Source organism: Talpa europaea (assembly GCF_964194135.1).
Source record: "Talpa europaea genome assembly, chromosome: 7".
Classification (NCBI taxonomy): domain Eukaryota; kingdom Metazoa; phylum Chordata; class Mammalia; order Eulipotyphla; family Talpidae; genus Talpa; species Talpa europaea.
Window position 1 is genome coordinate 121,826,486 of NC_140074.1, and position 19,880 is coordinate 121,846,365.

Here is a 19,880-nt window from a genome sequence, read left to right on the forward strand (position 1 = left end):
AAAATGCTGGGCTCTCTGCTGCCACAGGGAAATTCTTAGCTCTTCCAACATCATCCCCAACTGTTCAGAGGGATCAGGGACACACAGGGCAGGGTGGGGAGGGAATGGAAGGCCCCCAAGCGGGGCACAGAGGCATGGGAACAGAGTTGGTCCTCCCGGGGTCGGCCTGGATTGTCGCCCCATTGGTTCCGAAGTCTACCCCCAAGGTCAATAACTACAGGTTTGCCTCTGTCCTTTAGCAGCAATGCTTCTCCACTGCAGGCCCCCTCGCCCCCTCACAGCTCAGACACTGAAGGTCAGCTGGCCCTGGCTAGATACCCGCACAGCCCATCGCATCCAAGCGACCCCGAGGTGCTCTTCTCTGGCCTCCCAGCTCTTACCCGACTCGTTGGGAGAGTTCATGCCGGCTCTGGGCCTGCAGGAAGCTGGCGTTGGGGGCTGGGACAGGAGGGGGTGGAGCTGCGGTGATGTCAAGAGAGACAGACGATAACAGACAGACGGACGGGACAGGAGCCCGGGGCCGCTGTGCCTCTAATGCCCATCCGAGGCCATCCTTCCGGGCGAGGCAGTCAGGCACTCAGAACTGCATCCCTGGGGAGAGATGGAGCAGGGTTAGAGGCCCCCAACTCAGAAATCTGAGTGTCGAAGGAGACCTCAGAGCTTGTCACTTTACACCTGGGGAACAGAGAGAGGGGCACGGAGAGGATAAACAGACTTGGGCCAGACCCTGGCTTCTCCGCTCTATAACTAGTGAGTCTTCCCAGTGTCCGAGGATGGGACAAGGCTATGGTCGCCACGCCACACCAACCAAACTCCTTTCCCAGCGCCTGTTAGATGTGAAGCCTTCTAGACTCCAAGTGTCCTGATGTGGGTTACATATGCACCAGATGAGAAAGAGCAGGGAAGCTTCTGAACTCTTTCCATGGCAACAGGGGGATGCAAAGCTGACCTGGAGGCTGCAGCAGAAGTTAAGGGAGATGCTGATGTCCCAGCCCCAGTAGCCTAAGCTGGGACTCTCAAGTCACGTCATCTCCCTACTTTCTGATCCTTGTGCCACCAACTCTGGAACTGTGATGTGCCTCCGACTTGGTCTGCCCATTTAACAAGTTAGGGCATGAGGGTAACCACCTCTCTTCCACCCATAACCCATGTGGTCTCCCAGAGTTTGGAAAGGTTGACACATTCATCCCAGACCCAAAACCCCACCCTCATCAGCACTGGGGAACCAGGGCCCAAGCACAGGGCTATGTGCGTGTTGTTAGTTTGTGCCTGGGCGAGGAGGTCTGAAGTTCAATGAGCCATGCCATGGGACTGACACAGGCTGAGTCCATTCAAAATAAGGGACACAATTTTCCAGTTTGTACAAAGGCACCTAAAGGCCCAGCAGTAGGCTGAGGTGCATGTATTAACAGAGAATGCCCGGTACAGAACTACAAGATTGCTGACCGACCCCGTTCCCCCAGCTCACTGACTCCGCCAGCTCCCTAGCAGATCCTCGAGCTTCAAACACTCTGCATGCACCCACCTGGGCCTATCCCTAAACAGCCCATGATCCATTTCAGACATGATCTCATTTTCTTCCAAACGAAGGCAGGTCCTCCAAGACCCAAGGAAAGTGAGGTAGCAGGAAGCGATCAGATGAGGCTGAGAGGAGCTAGATGTTTAAGCTCTAACTCCACTCCCCAAGCCAGAAACAGGCAACCAGCTCTGCCCCCTGGACAGCCCCACCTTCAGGTAGGATTAATTCTCAGTAAGCCTTGCATTCTCATCAAGGATTCCCAGGGGTAGGGTCCATTTGGAACCCAGAAGCCAAGGAAATCAGCTGTGGCAGGAAAAAAAACCCCATTCTCCACCCCACCCCCAACACACACACACACACACACACACACACACTGCTCCCTGCTTTTGTCCGTGCCCACGGTGTTTGGACTAGAGAAAGGTGTACTCAGATGGGGAGGTGGGAGGAGGCTGAGTGAAGGGGCCAAAAGGCTTCTGGCAGGCACAGGTGTGGGGCTAGGACAAAAGAGGCTGCTCAGGGCTGGGGCCAAGCTCAGGAATGCAGCAGGTGGGGCTGGTGGTGCCTTGGCAAGGCCAGCGTGGGCAGGCAGCACAGCCCGTGCCCACCCTGGGGCTGGCACCCAGTCTTGCTCACACCCTTTCCCGTGGGCTGGGGAACACAGGTTCAGAAATTCCCACGATTCCCAGCAGCCCAAGAGGCCCAACCCATCTCTTCAGTGAGAGGCACCTCCACAGCGGGCATTCAGAAAGGGGCAGAGCCTCACTGGTACAAACTAGGTTAGGATCAGCCCTGTGTCCCCATCATCCACACCCCCTGGGAAGGAGGAGGAAGAGACTCCCAGAACTCCCAATTCACTCAGGCTGCACTTCTCCCCACCCTGCAGGATGCAGGAGCACCCCTGGGACTGTCTACCTGTGGAGAGTGTCTGCCAATAGCCCCATCAAGTCTCCCCAGTGAGCAGGAAGCTCCCTCAGAAACAAAGCAGTGTTCACTGCCCACTCAGAGCAGGCACAGATACTAAGGACAGGGTGATGGTGAAAGCCTGAGCGTTCAGACCCTCTGCCAGAGAAACTTGCTTGGATGCCAAATCAGTGAGCAGCCTGGCATCCATGAAATCGTAAGTAGGCAGACCCCAGGGTCCTGCTGCCCTTCTCATCCCCGCCATATCAACTCTCCAAGTCAGGTCTCTGTCCCACTCCAGGATCCAAACACACCACTCACCTCCAACAGGATGGCAGGACAAGAAATAAGGGTAACGGGCAGCATCTCACCCAACAAGCTCATGGCAAAGGCAGGGGAGGTGGGGAAAAAACCCTAGGGAGACAGCCCCCTATACAAGCATGTGTGCACGTACGCGCGTGCGCGCACGCGCATATACACACACACACACACACACACCCATTCTTGATCACTAAAAGTTAGGAACAGAAAGGCAGAAAAGGGAAGGAGACATGAAGCAATGTAATGCCCCACAGGTCACAAGTTCACCTGCTGCCCTGCAGGGATCTTGTCCTGCAAACAACTCCCTTGGAATTCCTAGGGAGTCAAGGGTCCCTTCCAGGGCTTCTCTAGAAGCTGGACTCCAGCATCATCAGGCAACCCCCTCCCAACATACCAGCTCCCACCCTGCTAGTGGCAGACCCAAATCCTGAGCAGAGGTGAGACCAAGGTTCCTTCCCCAGGTCAGAGGCACCTAGGTGAGCAGTGTGAATCAAATCCTGCGCATCTGAGACTGCGCACAATCTGAGATCTGCCCCAAAAACTTATCGGAAAGCTACAAGCCCAGACAGCTAAGCTCAAGGCACAAAGGCCCTCTTATCTCGACCCCTCTGGATCCCAGCCACGACCGACCACTTTCCCCAGCCTTCCATTGCCTTGTGCCTCCCCTAAAGTGGGCCCCAAGAAGCCTGGGATTCTCAGAGACATGAGAGAGGGTTCACTTAGCTGTCCAGGCCCAAAATTAGGGGATCGGGGAGGGGAACAGGGGAGGAAAAAAGGCACCAAGGCACCAAGCTGACAAATTCATTTTTGCAATCAGCCCATTTCTGTTTGTCTGCTCAGACGCAGCTCCAGGCATCTGCACAAGCCAGATGGAGGAGGCTGCTATTTCTAGAAAAAAAAAAAAAGGGGGGGGGTGAGAGGGGAGGAAGGGAGGAGGCAGAGGCAGAGGGCAGAAGACCAGGTCTGTTTGCCCTAAAACCTCAGGCAGACCAATACCCCCTCCCCAACACTACCAGACAGGGTTCTCATTCAAGAAAGGACAGGGTCTGGGTCTGGGGCTCTGGCGAGGTGGGGTGGAACAGAAGAAAGGCAGAGAAAGTTTAATTAGCCCAAGTCAGCTACAATAGGCCCCTCACGGGCAGGCGGCATCAGGTTTTCATTCATGAGAAAGCTACAGTGCTCCAAAAATGCCAAGAACCGCCCCCCCCAGTCTCTCCCCACCCCCCACCAACAGGAGTGTGTCCTCCAGCAGGCTGGCTGAGCCTGATGCCGTGTTCCAGACATCCCTCCTCAAAGGGATGTGAGTAGGAAGAATTAATTATTAAAGAGCAGCTGGTACTTCAGCACCGACTGCACTCCCCCCATCTCCTATAGCTGATTCTCCCCCCCCTGCAGAAACACTAACTACCCCCCACCAATCCCCAGGCCCCATATCTAAACACTCAGCTAAGATGCCAGCCCTAGGGAAAGGAAAGCAAACCTTTGTCTCAGTAGCTACTTGGAGTGGGTGGGGCTTGTGGTACTGCTGCCCCCTCCAAATTACCCATTCAGCCTCAGAGGATATACTGGGGAGGTGGGGCAGGCGGGCACAGAGCTAACATGTCCTCCATCCTTGGCCCCATTTAACTTGCACCTGGTATCTGCCTCGCTGCTCCCTGGCATGCATACCTTCCCAGGACAGAGGGGAGATGCTGGGGACCCACCCCTCTAACTCAGAGTCAAGATGCAGCCCAGAAGCATGTCCAAGCTGAGACAGGGCAAGGAGAAGATTCAAGAGCAGGGGCAGAAAGCAAACTAAGATCTCCCCAAGCTTGGAGCTCAGAAGGGACAGGACGGAGGGAAGACCGGAATGAAAAAGCAGGCAGCCCCCTGCTGGGCTCCATCCCCAGCCCAGCCCAGCCCAGCATCACGACAGCCAGCATAGGTTCAGGGACCCTGGCACCTGGATCTCCAACTGAGGACCCCCTCCGCCTGCATCCTCTGAACCTGAGAGGGCCCCGGGTCAGACCCAGTGCCAGTCCTGCAGGGCAGTCTGGCTAGGGGTCCCTCTGGCCAAGACTCCTGGATCTCCCCATTCCCTGCCTCCTTTTGTTTCTATTATCTGACTCCATCCTCCCTTCCCAGTTGGACCTGAACCCCATCGCCACCACCCCAAATTGCCAAAGCTAATTCTGGGCACCAGAAGCAGAGTGGTCACAGAATGCTGGGTCTCTTAAGCATCCCCGCCCCCCACCCCAGCCTGTCCCCCCCAGGAACAACTGTCGCTGCGACCTTTCTTCTTTAGGGACACAACTCAGAAGACCAACAGATGGGGTATCAGGTGGTCATCTCCTCCCTCATGGGGCACCCCTATCTCCTCTTTTCTCCCCTCCACTAACCAGACTCCCAGATTAATTACTTATCACCCAGCCAGTTCTCATCTTCCCCAGGGCCCCAGAGAAGGGTGGGGTAGGGAAGCAGCCTCCCCCAAGTTAAAAGGCATAGGCAGAGGCCCTGCTTCCATGAGATCCAGACCGAGGGTGAAAAATGGGGGGCATCCACCCCAGACAAGAAGGGGGGAGCTGCATTTCATCCCTAGCTCGCTCGTGCTCACTCTCTTTCTCTCTCCGGCTCCAGGGTGTCAGACTGGAGAAGAGGGTGGGACAAACGCAGTAACGCCTCACGGGGGAGGGGGTGAGAATAATGGCAGAGAGAAGTAAGGTGGGCCCCGCCGGGCCCTCTCCTGCAGAGAAGTCAAGGACGCAAAATCAAGAATGCGATCTTAGGGATGGGTCGCGGCGCTGCGTGGTGGCCGGCGCCCCTCGGCTCGGAGGACCAAGAAAGGGGTGTCCAGCGAAGAGGGGCTGCACAGGATCCGGGCGCAGGGCTCAAGCGCTCTGCAACGCAACGTGCGGCGCCCCGGATGGGGCAAATCAGACCAGCTCCGCGGGTCTCCCGGCTCTTCGGGGGCGCCTCTTACCTGCAGGGAAGGGTCCCTGCCTGGGGGGCTGGGGAGGGGCGCGCGCTGAACCCCAGGCCGGACCGCCCGGCCGGCGACGCTCGCGGGGGGCGCCGGCTGGCACCGGAGGAAGAAAGGGGGGCGCGGAGCGCGGCGCGCGGGGCGCCCGCCGGCAGCGACGGCAGGAGGAGGGGGCGCGGGGGGGGCCGGGGCCCGGCGCGCTCACCCGCTGCGGCTCGAGCTCCGGCTTCGCGGGCGGCGGCGGCAGCAGCGGCGGCGGCAGCAGCGGCAGCGCCTCCTCGACGGCTCCTCCATCTTTGCGGCGGCTCCTCCGGCTCAGTTCGCCGCCGCCACCAACAACAACATTCGGAGACGTCACTCCCGTCACGTGACCCGACCCGGAGCTAAAAATAGCCCCAGACCCCCCCCCCCGCCCCTTCCCCGGGCTTCAGCGGCCACCAGCCCCTCCCTCCTCCGCGGCCCTCCCCGCGGGCGGGGCCAGCGCCGCCGCGACGGCTTCTTAAAGGGCCCGCGGGGGGGGCCGGGCCCGCGGGGGGGGGGCCGGGCCCGCGGGGGGGGGGGCCGGGCCCGCGAGCGGCGCAGGGCGAGCGCTGCAGGGGCCGGGCCGCGCCGGGCGCTCCCGCTCGGCCTTTAGGACGCTCGGCTTTCCTGCCTGCGCTTCCTCGACTTCCTTTTCAAACCGTGGATGGTGCAATCGTTGCCGGCCTGAGCTGTTTCCTAACACGCCCTCCGCCGGGGGGAGGGGAGCTGGGCACGGATTCCTGGGGGCTGGGGAGACCGGGCGGCCCCCGACCGAGGGCCAGCCGGGGCTGCGGGACGGAGCCCGGCCCGAAACCCGCCAGCTCTGACCGCGCTGGCTGCGGCCCTGCCAGGGGAAGGAAAGACCGGAGCAGGGTTGTTGCCGACCAAGGCCTTCAAAAGGAAGACCTGCGGTCACTCTGGGGCCATCCTCCTCCACGAAACTCCAGTTAGCACACTAGGAGACGGGTGGCAGACCTGCTAGACAGTTGGTCAACCCCACTAACAAAACATTTATTCGAAGGAAATAAACTTTGTTGTGTTCAAAAATGGGTTTAGAAGGCAAGGGATTGTTTATGGTGATGTAAAAAGTTAGAAACAAGCGAAATATCCATTCGTTGGGGATTGACAAAGAAATGAGGGCGCATCAGTTAAGTAGAGTACCAACCAGATATTTAAAATATCGACCTGAAAAGATGCTCATGATATATTATTTCTTGACAATCAGGAATCAAACAAGTCCTACAGAATGGTTCCATTATCATAAACAACAGACTAGATCCATATGTCTGAGCACATATGGATATAAAAAAAAGAATATATACCCAAGGCAAAATATTTACCTTCGTTTTCTGCCCTTTTTCTGCATGCTTAAAATTTTGCAATCATCGTGTATTATTTAATTAAAAGTAATTGACACATATAAATGTTTCTGAGGCACATAGTAAAGGTTCTTCCTACAAAGTATCTCATGTTTCTTTCCACTCACACCCCCTTGTTCTAAGTCAAGTCACCCCTCAGCTGAGATAATGCAGTGCCTCCCCAACCCATCTACTTCTTGTTTCCACCCCAGCTTTCTTCCAAAGTCAGGGTGCCCTTGTAGAACACAAAGTTAATCAAGGGGGGTAAAAACCTTTTCAGTTTTGTCACAGAAATCAGTATCTGCCTCAAAAAATAGTGGTTTTCAAACTTTAGGATACTTCTAAGTTTCCTAAGGAGCTTGTTCAAAATGCTCAGAACCCTATGTAGAAAGCTTATTTTTCATCAGGAATCAGGTCCAGAAATCTTCATTTTCTATAAGTACCCCCAAGGGATTTTGTTGCAGCTGGTCCTCTCCTTATACTTGAAAACGAAAAAAAGCCTAGAATTTTCTACATGATCTGGTGCCTCACCTCTCCTTTGCTCTCTGTACTCTAGCTATTGTGACTTTCTCTCATGCCCTTGAAGAGTGTGCTCCTTGCTCCTCCAGGGGCAGTTGCACTGTTTTTTCTTTTTTTTTTTTTTAATTTTCTAGAGGCATGTCTTATTTATCTATCTATTTTGTTTGTTTGTTTGGTTTATACATGCACTGGGTACAGTCAGAAGCCGGGAGGGTGAGAGAATTCACCAGAGCCAGAGCGGGGAGCAGAGCAGGCAGAAGGACCGAAGTACACTGCTGAGGGGAGCAGCGGGCAGCAGGAGAGGTCTGCACGCCATGTGGGACCATGTGGGACCCTCCTCCGGTGGCCGGGGAGCAGCCGGGGATCGAACCGGCGCCGCAGAGGCCGCGGGCAGCTTCGCAACCCAGCGCTCAACCGCTGCGCCACCTGGGAGGCCCCTGCACTGTTTTTTCTTTCTGGAATACTCACTGCCCTTTTCTCTTTGGTGGGCTAACTCTTATTCATCCACATGGATCAACTAATTACTATTTCCTGAAGGAGGCCTCCTTGGGTCCTTTAAATTAGATCCCTTTGTTTTACACACACACACATTGACTCTGATAACAATTTGTAAATAAACATCTATTTGTGGCATTATTGACTCAGCATCCATCTCTTCCCCTAAACTGTAAACTTTTTAAAAAAAGATTTATTTATTTATGCATACAAGAACTGGGGTACAGGCCAGAGGTGTGGGGCTGAGAGGATTTACCAGAGACAGAGTGGGGAACAGAACAGGCGGAATGACTGAAATACACTGCTAAAAGAAGCAACTGGCAAGTCAAGAGAGGTCTGCTGCACTATGTGGGTAGCTCCCTGGCCAGGGATTGAACTTGTGCTACAGTGGCTGTGGATAGCTCCATAGGTTGTGTCTTAACCCCTTGCGCCACAAGGGAGGCCCCTAAACTGCAAACTTCTTGAGCAAAGAGACTACACATTTTTTCCCAGCACAGTGCCTAGAACAAAAAGAGACTTAATGTATATTTGCTGAGTGAAATGAATGAATGCTAAGAAATTAAACTAACATGAGTCTAGGCAAGGGACTGTAAGCAGAAAGGTCATCCCAAAGAGTCATCCCATGTCACTCCAAGTCAGGGTCCCCTTGCCTCTATCCCAAAACAATGTCACACACTTGCTGTTACTTTTGCTCAACATGATGAAGTCTCTTGGAGGATTGGGTTGGCTCAGGAAGTTGCCTTCTCGGTCTTATGTTTTTGCCCCTCCAAAAAGAATGAGAAAAGATTCTTTTATTTTTTTGCATTTCCAGCACGTAGCACATCACGTTGCACAGAGCATGTACTCAGTAAAGGCTTGGCGTCACTGAAGATTCTAGGCTTTCTTCTCTGAGTCCTTAGAATGTGAAGAATGGTGAGCAACTCTGCTAGGGACACCGGGAGTTGCTGCTCCTGTCTGGATTCGTGAGATATCAGCCAGTGCTCAGATCAGGAGAAAGAGCAACCTTCCTCCCTGTTGGGGAGGACAGCTCACAGCCATCTCCTCCAGACCCCCTTTCACTCACCTAGTATCTGTGCCCTTGAAAACTAGCATTACCTGGGGAATGAACAGGGTACCCAGTTCAAATGTGCCCTCACCTCCAAACTCCTACCCAGAATTTCCCCTGGGGTAGAAATTTTCATGTTCATAGACTGGATTCCAGAAACTCTGAGAAAGCTCTGGCCAGTGTTATCTAGCCCACACTTCTGGCCCTGGGTGGAAAAACACTTTTGTGGCCCAGCTGGCCTCCAAAGAGTGCCTGGGGTGGAAATAATCCCGTTCTCTCTAAATACAGCCCAGGCAGAAAATACTACAGACCAACGAAGAAAGGAGTTGATAAATCCAAGCAATAAGTATTGATTAGATATGTATCAAAGGAAACAAGCCTTCTTGAAGCTCTATCAATTACCAAGGGTGTTCACTACAGAGCAGCATCGCGTTTATATTCCATGCTGCAAGAATTTATTGCACATAGTGAAAAGTTATGAGGTTGGCACAATGCTAGTATTGTGCGGACTGCAAGATAAAGAAGACAGGCCAGAAGGTGAGAATGAGCTCCATTTTCCCTCTGGGCCTTGGTGTCCTTCTCTGGGAAACAGAACTTAGACTTCTGGTCTCTGAGGTCCCCTTCACTTCACACACTGTCTTCAATCAGATGTGATGACATGTGATAACACGCAGCATAGTGCTGGGTTCAAACTCTAGGCTGGGCATTCATCCCTTTGAGATGCTTTATTTTTTTTTTTTTAGAGATTTATTTATTTGTGCGTACAAGAGTTGGGGTACAGGCCAGCGGTGTGGGGGGTGAGAGGATTCACCAGAGACAGAGTGGGAAGCAGAACAGGGAGACTGACTGAAATACAATGCTAAGGGGAGCAGCGGGCGAGTCAGGAGAGGTCTACTGCGCCATGTGGGTCACCTCCATGGCTGGGGATCAAACTCATGCTGCAGAGGCTGCAGATAGCGCCATAGTATATCTTAACCCCTCGCGCCACCAGGGAGGCACACCTCTGAGATGTTTTAAGGTCCAGTCCTGTCCTTGGACTGTGGACAACATGCTCAAGAGCCAGAAGAGTTTATTTCAGAGCAAGCAATTCAAGTGCCTCCTGTACCCAAAGCAAAGGCTTGAGGCTGAAGACTGAGTTGTGCAGTATAAAGAAAACTGCCCCAAGAATGCCCAAGTTCTGCCCATGCCTCTCTGTCTGACCCTAGATGGGGTCGGACTGGATTTCCTTCCTTCCAGCTGCAGACATTTCTGGATAGTCCAACAAGGTGAAGTTGAGAAGGAAGGTAGGGAAAGTTTCCTCTTTCCTTCTCCTTCTCCCTTCCCCGCTAGGAGTTTCTCCTCTAGACTTGCAGCAGAAGGAAGTGATTTCATCCAGCATCCAGCTAGTAATGCTTGATTGTTTAAAAGGTTTGAGGAAAGTGACACACAGGTGCATGCAAGCTGCTGCCCCTCTGGGTCTCAGTTTCCTTATCTATAAAATGGCATGATCGGATAAATGACTTCTGAGGATTTCTCCAGCTTTTTTTTTTTGTGTGTGTGGGACCCTCGCTGGCGGCCAGGGAACAAACCGTTGCTGCAGAGGCTGCGGGCAGCCTCGCAGCCAAGCGCTCAACCGCTGCGCCACCAGGGGAGGCCCTATTTCTCCAGCTTTTTATTTTTTTATTTTATTTTTATTTTTTTTTTTTTATAGAGGCATGTTTTATTTATTTATTTGTTTGTTTGTTTGTTTTGTTTATACAAGCACTGTGTACAGTCAGAAGTGCGGGAGGGCGAGAGAATTCACCAGAGCCAGAGCGGGGAGCAGAGCAGGCAGAAGGACCGAAGTACACTGCTGAGGGGAGCAGCGGGCGGCAGGAGAGGTCTGCGCGCCATGTGGGACCCTCCTCCAGGGGAGCAGCCGGGGAGCAGCCGGGGAGCAGCCGGGGATCGAACCGGCGCCACAGAGGCCGCGGGCAGCTTCGCAATCCAGTGTTCAACCACTGCGCCACCGGGGAGGCCCTTTCTCCAGCTTTTTAAACTAACAATTCTACAGTTGTCACTCAAAACAAAAACAAAACAAGGAGGGCCTGCAGAGAGGCAAAGGCCTCAGTCTTCCTTCACTCGAGAGCCCCACCTGCTGCTTGGGAACTTCTGCCTCTTCCCAGGACTCCTCCCTCCAGCCTTCCCAGCCCAGAGATGGGGAGCAGGCTATCGTCTCCATGCCAGCAGTAACCAAGCCTGAGCGAGCTGTGAATTTGTTTAAAAATAAAAACTGTTTGAGTAGAGCTACCACCATTTGCCATGGTATCTAAAAATATATACGTGTATATATATTACATTTATACTACGTGCACACACGTGTATATGTGTGTAATATGTGTGTATATATATGTGTTTATACATACATGTATACTCCCTTAGAGAGAGAGAGAGCAGAGCAAAGCTGCTAATCTGCTAATTCCCTGGTCTGAAGATCCCACATCAACCAAGAACCTCCCATAGCAGCCAGTGACCTTAGGTGACCAGTAGCCCTGGGAAAGGTGGGATCCTAGGGCAAATTTCCCCCCAGGAGCCTGGAGAGGCCACAGGAAACCTCTTACCTCTTTAGCAGCAAGCAGAGCAGGCAGCCCAGGGGATGACAGAAAAGGAAACCTATCTTCTTCCCACCTCCCTGCTAGAACCTGGAACTGAGGCCCCGGATTTCCTGCACTGGACGAGATTCCTGCCCGCCTGCTCCGGAGTCAAGATCACATGAACACAACAGTGCAAGTGACAATGTGGCGAGTCACGTCTTGCAAGTCTGCAGGTTTCTCCAGTCTCCTCTGGGCAGCACAGACATGCTGGGAGGGGACAAAGGGTGCAAGTGTGCCTGCCCTTGGGGAGCTTATGATCCTGTGGAAAGAACAGGGACCCCAAAACAGGGCAGAGAAAGGGAGAAGGAGGGAGCCTGGAGACATAGTTCAGTTCTGCCAGTGGAAGCTCAGGCAAATTGTTAGCCCTTTCCAAGGCTCACTTTCCCTGCTATGACTGGAGGGTTGGACCCTATGATTCTGGAATACCCTCTTGACCCCAAGGTCATGAAGCAATAGCGAATACATGGACACCCATGCTACATGGAGGAACATGGACCATAGTCACACACACACACAGGCCCAGCAGGAAGTAGTCAATTTATGGACATGTGACCCCCCCCCTTCATAAACATACATTGAGCAACTTCTTTTTGGCAGCCCGTCATAGGTATCACCATTCTCACAACTGTATGGGTAAATGTGAAGCACTCCACTGTCTAGATCCACCCGAAGCAAAGCCTATAGTAAGTGGCAGGGTCAGGGAAGAACCCAAGTTCTCTGGATGCAGCCCTAGAAGTGGTCTCTCCATGTTGAGTAGGCAGTGACAATGTGCCCTCTTTCTCCTGGAAACTCCTTGGGAACCTAGGACACCCTGCTGGGAAGTCTCGACTTACAGCTCTGGAAGGCACATCCCATCATCCTCAAGCAGCAGGTCTCTGGCACATCTATGAAGCCTCATCCTGCCCAGCAGGCTTTCTTTTCTATTTTTTTTTAAGATTTATTTATTTATGCATACAAGAGGTGGGGTGCAGGCCAGAGATGCTGGGGTGTGGTGTGTGAGAGGACTCACCAGAGACTGAGCAGGGAGCAGAACAGGCGGACCTACTGAAATACACTGCTGAGGGGAGCAGCGGGCGAGACAGGAGAGGTCTGCTGCGCCACATGGGTCACCTTCCTGCCTGGGGATTGAACTCGTGCTGCGGTAGCTGCGGATAGCTTCACAGTGCTGCGTCTTAACCCCTTGAGCCACCATGGAGGCCCCCAGCAGACTTTCCCGGTAACATTCAATTTTCTCCTCCCAAGCCGGCAAGGTGGGCACTGTTGTTAATATCATTAATTTCACTTTTCAGGTGAAGAACCTGAGGCTCAGCAGACTTAAGGAACTTGTCACAAGTCTGAGTCAGTGAAGATGAAGGATCTGACTCAGGTCATTGGCGTCCAGAGTCTGGTTGTCTTAACCACTGAACCCCACCCCACTCTCCAGTAAAGACCTCCACCCAGAGAGAAGCTCTGCTATCTACCAACGTGACAGCTTGGAAATTTAATCTCATCATGTTTCCTTATCTGTAAAAAAAGGACAACATCCTTCTCACTGGGTTGCTGGGGAATGCTGTGGAGTACCTGTGAAGGGCTAGCACAGGGCATGGCAAAGGGTAAGTCCCGCCTCTCCTCCAGCCTCAGTGTTACCCCAGGTTCTGGGCCAGCTTAAATGCCATTGGTCACTCTGCTGACCACTGACTTCTACACTGTTAGTGACTGCTGACTCCACCCTCTCTCATTTTGCTGTTTTCTGCTCCCCATTCTACTCTTGCAAACTTTGTAAAATTGCTCTGGGGGGTGCTTCCCTGGTGGAGCAAGGGGTTAAAAGTCTCAGCAATATGAAGCTATCCCTAGCCATTGTAGCATAAATTCGATCCCCAGCCAGGGAGCTGACCCACGTGGTGCAGCAGACCTCTCCTGTCTCGCCCCTCAGCAGTGTATTTCAGTAGATCCACCTGTTCTGCTTCCCACTCTGTCTCTGGTGAATCTTCTCACCCCCTCCAGCATCTCTGGCCCACACCCCAGCTCTTGTATGCGTAAATAAATAAATCTTAAAAAAAAATCGCTCTGGGGGTGGGTGAAGGTGCATGTCCAGATGTTCATCCCCAGATGTTCATCTTGCACAGCCAAGGATCTTGCACGACCAGACTAGTGTTGCCATAATGAGCAAGTAAAAATATGGATGCCAGTTAAATTTTCTTTTTTTAAAAGATTTATTTATTTATTCACACAAGCACTGGGTACAGTCAGAAGCACGGGAGGGTGAGAGAATTCACCAGAGCCATAGTGGGGAACAGAACAGGCAGACAGACGAAGTACACTGCTGAGGGGAGCAGAGGGCGCGGCAGGAGAGGTCTGCGCGCCATGTGGGACCCTCGCCCGCGGCCGGGGATCCGGGGATCGAGCAGGCGCTGCAGAGGCTGCGGGCAGCCTCGAAGCCCAGCACTCAACCGCTGCGCCACCAGGGGAGGCCCTGGATGCCAGTTAAATTTAAGTTTCAGATAAAGCAGGAATTTTTTTTATACTTACAGTAAGAGTTTGTGTCTTTTTAAAATTTATTTACTTTTATACTTGTATTAAAAATGAATACCTTCAGGGCCTCCCCGGTGGCGCAGCGTTTGAGTGCTGGGTTGCGAAGCTGCCGGCGACCTCTGTGGCGCCGGTTCGATCCCCAGCTGCTCCCCGGCCACTGGAGGAGGGTCCCACATGGCGTGCAGACCTCTCCTGCCGCCCGCTGCTCCCCTCAGCAGTGTACTTTGGTCCTTCTGCCTGCTCTGCTCCCCGCTCTGGCTCTGGTGAATTCTCTCCACCCTCCCGCGCTTCTGACTGTACCCAGTGCTTGTATAAACAAAACAAACAAACAAACAAACAAATAAATAAATAAAAACATGCCTCTATAAAAAAAAAAAAATTTAGTAAAAATGAATACCTTCAGATCAGTTTGGAAGACTGACTTTCCCAGCAGACAGCCTAGCAAATGGCTTTGGTTATAAGAGTTTTTAAACAATTTTAAGCATAATTTACATAACATCAAACTTACGTATACAATTTCAACATGCTTTAGTTAATTTACTAAGTTGAACAATCATCACATAATCCAGTTTTAAAACATTTTCATCACCCCAATAAAATGCCCTTTTACAGTTAATTCCCACTACTGTCCCCACAAATGGCTTTTAAAAAATATTCAGGGCCTCCCTTGTGGCTCAAGGGGTTAAGATGCAACCTATGAAGCTGTCCGCAGCCTCTGCAGCACAAATTCGATCCCTGGCTGGCCAAGGAGCAACCCACATGGCACAGCAGACCTCTCCTGTCTCGCCCGCTGCTCCCCTCAGCAGTGTATTTCAGTCAGTCTGCCTATTCTGTTCCCGGCTCTGTCTCTGGTGAATCCTCTCACCCTCCGCACCTCTGGCCTGTACCGCAGTTCTTGTATGCATAAATAAATAAATCTTTAAAAAAAAGTAAAAACATTCAATACATTCTTTTTTCCTGCTGTAAAAAGTCACAAGCTCTAATTGTAGAAATTCCAGGAGAAACCTCAGAGAAGTACAAAGAAAAAAATAAAATCACCCCTAAATCCATAATCCCATGAGACAACTGTTAATAATTGGGTAAATACTTGTCCAATCCACGGTCATTTTTCTTTTTCAAGAAAAAAATCATATCACACTGCATGTAATATTTTACAATCTAATATATTTTTTAAAGATTTATTTTATTTATGCAAGAGCCGGCGTACAATCCAGATGCGCGGGAGGGTGAGGACCCACCAGAGACAGAGCGGAGAACAGAACAGGCAGACTGATGAAATACACCACTGAAGGGAACAGCGGGCGAGACAGGAGAGGTCTGCCTCGCCATGGGGGTTGCTCTGAGGCCGGCAGGGATCGAACCGGCACTGCAGAGGCTGTGGACAGCTTCACAGCACTGCTCTCAACCTCCTGTACTACCAGGGAGGCCCACAATCTAATATCTTATGTAATCATGAAAACAGTCCACAGAGGGGCCTCCCTGGTGGCACAGGAGTTAAAGTCTCAGCACTGTGAAGCTATTGACATGAGTTCAATTCCCTGCCAGGGAGCTGACCCACTTGGGGCAGCAGACCTCTCTTGTCTCTCCCACTGCTCCCCTCAGCAGAGTATTTCAGTAGATCTGCCTGTTCTGCCCACTCTGTCTCTGGTGAATCCTTTCTCTCTCTCTTTCTCTCTCTCTCTCTCTCACACACACACACACCCCCCGCACACCTCTGGTCTATACCCCAGTTTTTGGGTGCATAAGTAAATAAATCTTTAAAAAAGAGAAAATAGTCCATGGCATCAAATCTTCTTCCACAATATCCTCCCCAAGTGGCTGCACAGTATTCCACTCTGTTTTAGCAGTTTCTTGATCCAATCCCCTTTTGATGGACATTTCAGTTTCAATTTTAATTGTTTTAAATAATGCTGGGATGCACATTCTTTTGGCCACATCTCCTCCATAACTTCTTTAGGACAAATTTTTAGAAGTGGAGCTGTTTGTCCCAGGATCTACACTTGTGTAAAACTTTTGATGACATATTCTGACCTGTGAGGGAAATCACCGGGGGCGCCAGATGTCCAAGTAATGGTAATGTTCAGTCCAAGAGGAAAAGACTGACTGATGGGGGGCCGAGGGGTAAGGGACAGGTTAGGGGCACACAGGTGCTGGGTGATGCAGAGAAGCTACCAGACTCAGTTACTGGGGAGATACTACAGAGGACTTCCCTGGAAGCCAAAGGAATACTCTTTTTGCCCCCTTCCCAATCCCTCCTCACCTAGGGCCCCTATGCTCTAGGCAGCAGGAGTCTGCAGCTCCTTCCCTGCTGCCCCCATTTGTCTTAACATCCTCCAAACAAGCTGGATGCCAGCTCCCTGAGACCCAGCCAAATGCAACCTGCCCTGAGCCCTGCCCACCTCCACATCCCCGAGTGGGTCAGCCTGGTTTCCAAAGGCAGATCCCGGCACCCCACGAAGGGTCCTCTCTCCAAGGTTGGAAGGAGGGCCAACTGCTTGAGGGTGGGGCGGTGGGGGGTGTTGGATTGTGGGTTTAGATTTTGAGATGACTCACAAGCCATCCTAAGGGAGAAAGGGGCAGGGGAATGAATGGATTGCAAGCCAAGAGGGAGGGACTGAGGAGATGAGCTGGGGGGCCTTGATTCGCCAGCATCAGTTTCTTCAACATCTGCAGTGCGTGGGATTGAGTGATCCCACTGGGGGGTTGTGGGGGGTACGACTGGGAGGCTGGCTGACGTTTGCTTCCCGCCTGCTGGGTCAGCCTGGAGCAGTTCATGAATGACTCACCTCATTGTCAGGCTGATTCACTGCTCGCCTGGGGACTAGGGGGAGGGGGGGGTTGGGCTGCAGCCCCCTCTGTACGTCTCGCACACGCACGCTTACACGCACACACGTGGGCGGGGCTCCAGTGAGTCCATTTTACCTGCTTGGGGGGGGGGTTGGGGTGCACCAATTGGTCTGAGGTTTCAGTCTGTAGTCTGTCCATAGATAATTACATTTAAATTGATTGCAATTAAATACAATTAAAACTTCAATTTCTTAGTCTCCTTCGCCAAATTTCAAGTGCTCAATAGCCACAGATGGCCAATGGCTACTCTATTGCTTAGCACAGATAGAAAATATTTCCATCAATCCAATTTCTACAGCTGACTGTACTGGTCTGCACAGCCCTCACACACTCTATGCCACACAAATCGAGCCCTCCTCCCCACCCCCACACACTTAACACCCCCACCCACATATGCAGCACACAACACACATTTCATTCTATACACATTCATTCCACACACTCATTCCACATGCACCACCCGCCTGCCAACACAGGCATCCGAGACTCTGCACACACACTTCTAGTGTCTGCCACTGTCCATACCTAGGCATATGTAAATATAAACATATAAACACACGCATGCACCACCACACTGATTCAAATACAACTATTCCTAAGATAAAAATACAAATTAGGGTGAAATACATTTGCAAATGTGCTGAAATAGATACAAACTCAAGCCATGTGGTTCCTATAACAAATCTCAGCACAATTTGCAAACTCAAGTAGGGGGGAGGAGAACCCACATTGTTGAGACCCTGCCAACATGCTAGGCATGGAGTTAGCCGTTTTAATGCATTAATTCATCTCATCCCCAGCAACTCTGTGAGCAAGATGTATTATTCCATTTTCATAAATGAGACAACTAAGACTCAGAGAGGTAAAGCAACATTCTCAAGACCACACAGCCAGTTTGCAGCAATCAAATAGCAACCAAGATTTGCAGGCATTTTAGGAAGTGAGCACGGAGTTGCCCAGAAGCATTAGCTCTCCCTCCTGTTAAATGGCATTAAGTCACTCAACAAGCACACAGAGAAAGTACCAGCTGTTATTATTATTGGGTAAATCAGAGTGCTATTGAGACTGCTCACTATACTACTCTCCTTTGTACTCCACTTTACAGCTGATGTCTTCTGGTGTCATATCCTCTTGCCCAAGTCCCAGCACCCACTTTTCCCTTTTCCTGAACTCTCCCTTTTCTTTTATTTTCTTTTTTTTTTTTTAAAGAGGCATGTATTTTTATTTATTTATGATTTATTTGTTTTGTTGGTTGGTTTAGACATGCAGTGGGTACAGTCAGAAGTGCGGGAGGGTGAGAGAATTCACCAGAGCCAGAGCGGGGAACAGAGCATGCAGAAGGACCGAAGTACACTGCTGAGGGGAGCAGCAGGCGGCAGGAGAGGTCTGCGCGCCATGTGGGACCCTCCTGTGGTGGCCGGGGAGCAGCCGGGGATCGAACCAGCGCCGCAGAGGCTGCGGGCAGCTTCGCAACCCAGCGCTCAACCGCTGTGCCACCGGGGAGGCCCTCCCTTTTCTTTTTGGTTTGAGTCTCCATTATCCTTAAACCTGGTTATTAGAGAGGTAAGCTTCTGACCTCTCTTCTAAGAGGAGGAAGAAGAGAACCCATCACTCTGGAGACAAGGTCCTTCATTGTACCTTAAGGTGACAGTGCTAAGAAGACAACTGATTGGGAGGTAGGTGCCCTTCAGCATGGGGCTCCTTCCCATCTCTAAAATGAAAAACCCCCTCACCGTGCCCTGACAGCCCCTTTCTAGAATATCCAGGACCATGTTTTCCATTTGTCCCAATCACTGCTCCCACCCCCATCCTATTTTCAATAGGAGGCGGGGACAGTTGTTCCTTTATCTTAGAAAAATGTTTGAGGAGTACTTAAAATCTCCAATCATAAGATCCACCACTGAATGACCATGTGACCCTGAAGGAACTCTGGGCCTCAGTTTCCTAATCTGTTAAACAATACCCGGCCTATCACTCTTCATGGGATCTTTGTGAAGACATGAACTAATGATTATGGAAACTGCAAATTAAAGTGTGGATAAGAGTTGATATTATTTCTCTTGGCCTTGAGCTCTATGATCTCCCTTCAGCTGGGACTGACAGAGCCCCAGATCGCAGAGAGCCTTCTCATGGGGCTCTAGGACTGTCCACATCTGGGCAGGATGAGTTGCCCCTGGGATTCCTGTGAGGAGAGGAGGACCTCTAAATGAGAAGGTTGGGGTTTTGTCTCCCAGCTCAGAAGCACAGGGGTTTGAGGGAATTCCTAACCTGGATAAGAGTCAGGGATCCAGGTTCCCTCTCTGATCACTACTGTTACCTCCATTCTGACACATGACAGGTAAACCAATCCAGGTGCAGCTAGACTGGAAGCCACAGGCTGCCCAGAGGGAAGGCTAGACAACACACTGGTTCAGATCAGATGACTAAGAAGTTCAGTCAGCTACCTTCCTCCTGCCTTTTGAGTCCTCAAAACTATGCAGCCCTAGCCATTACTGACTCGTTCTGTAGTGACAAGTGAGGAAAGAAACTGAGATCAAACTGAGGGTCATTAACTGCAGCAGGTTTTAGGAAGGAAAACTGGGAGCCCAAATTACTGGGCCCCTGCCAATCCCTCTACACAATTCTTCTGGACTCTTTTGATCTGTGTCTCCCTGACTTGTTTGTGAACTTGAGGGCACCAGGAATCTTACTTCTCTATCCCCTGGTGTCAAGCACTGTGCCTGATACAGAGTAGTCATGCAATAACCCTATTGTGCTGTGCTTAGGATTCAAA

General features: G+C 51.6%; 2 protein-coding genes across 4 annotated transcripts in view; one reads left to right on the forward strand and one right to left on the reverse strand.

Moving 5' to 3' along the window:
* Positions 1-532, reverse strand: part of HDAC5 (histone deacetylase 5) — a gene marked incomplete at its 5' end in the record, with an annotated part of 28,720 nt that extends 28,188 nt beyond the window's left edge. For 2 of the 3 annotated variants that reach the window (XM_084238678.1, XM_084238677.1), the window contains one exon: positions 381-532. In XM_084238678.1, coding sequence (XP_084094804.1) covers positions 381-402 — 22 coding nt within the window. The remainder of the gene's footprint in view (positions 1-380) is intronic. The other variant, XM_084238675.1, reaches the window with a different exon arrangement.
* Positions 533-5,422: 4,890 nt separating this feature from the next.
* HROB (homologous recombination factor with OB-fold) overlaps positions 5,423-19,880 on the forward strand; it is a gene marked incomplete at both ends in the record, with an annotated part of 32,513 nt that continues 18,055 nt past the window's right edge. Inside the window, 2 exons of the mRNA XM_084238014.1 lie at positions 5,423-5,435; positions 5,855-6,066. Coding sequence (XP_084094140.1) covers positions 5,423-5,435; positions 5,855-6,066 — 225 coding nt within the window. The remainder of the gene's footprint in view (positions 5,436-5,854; positions 6,067-19,880) is intronic.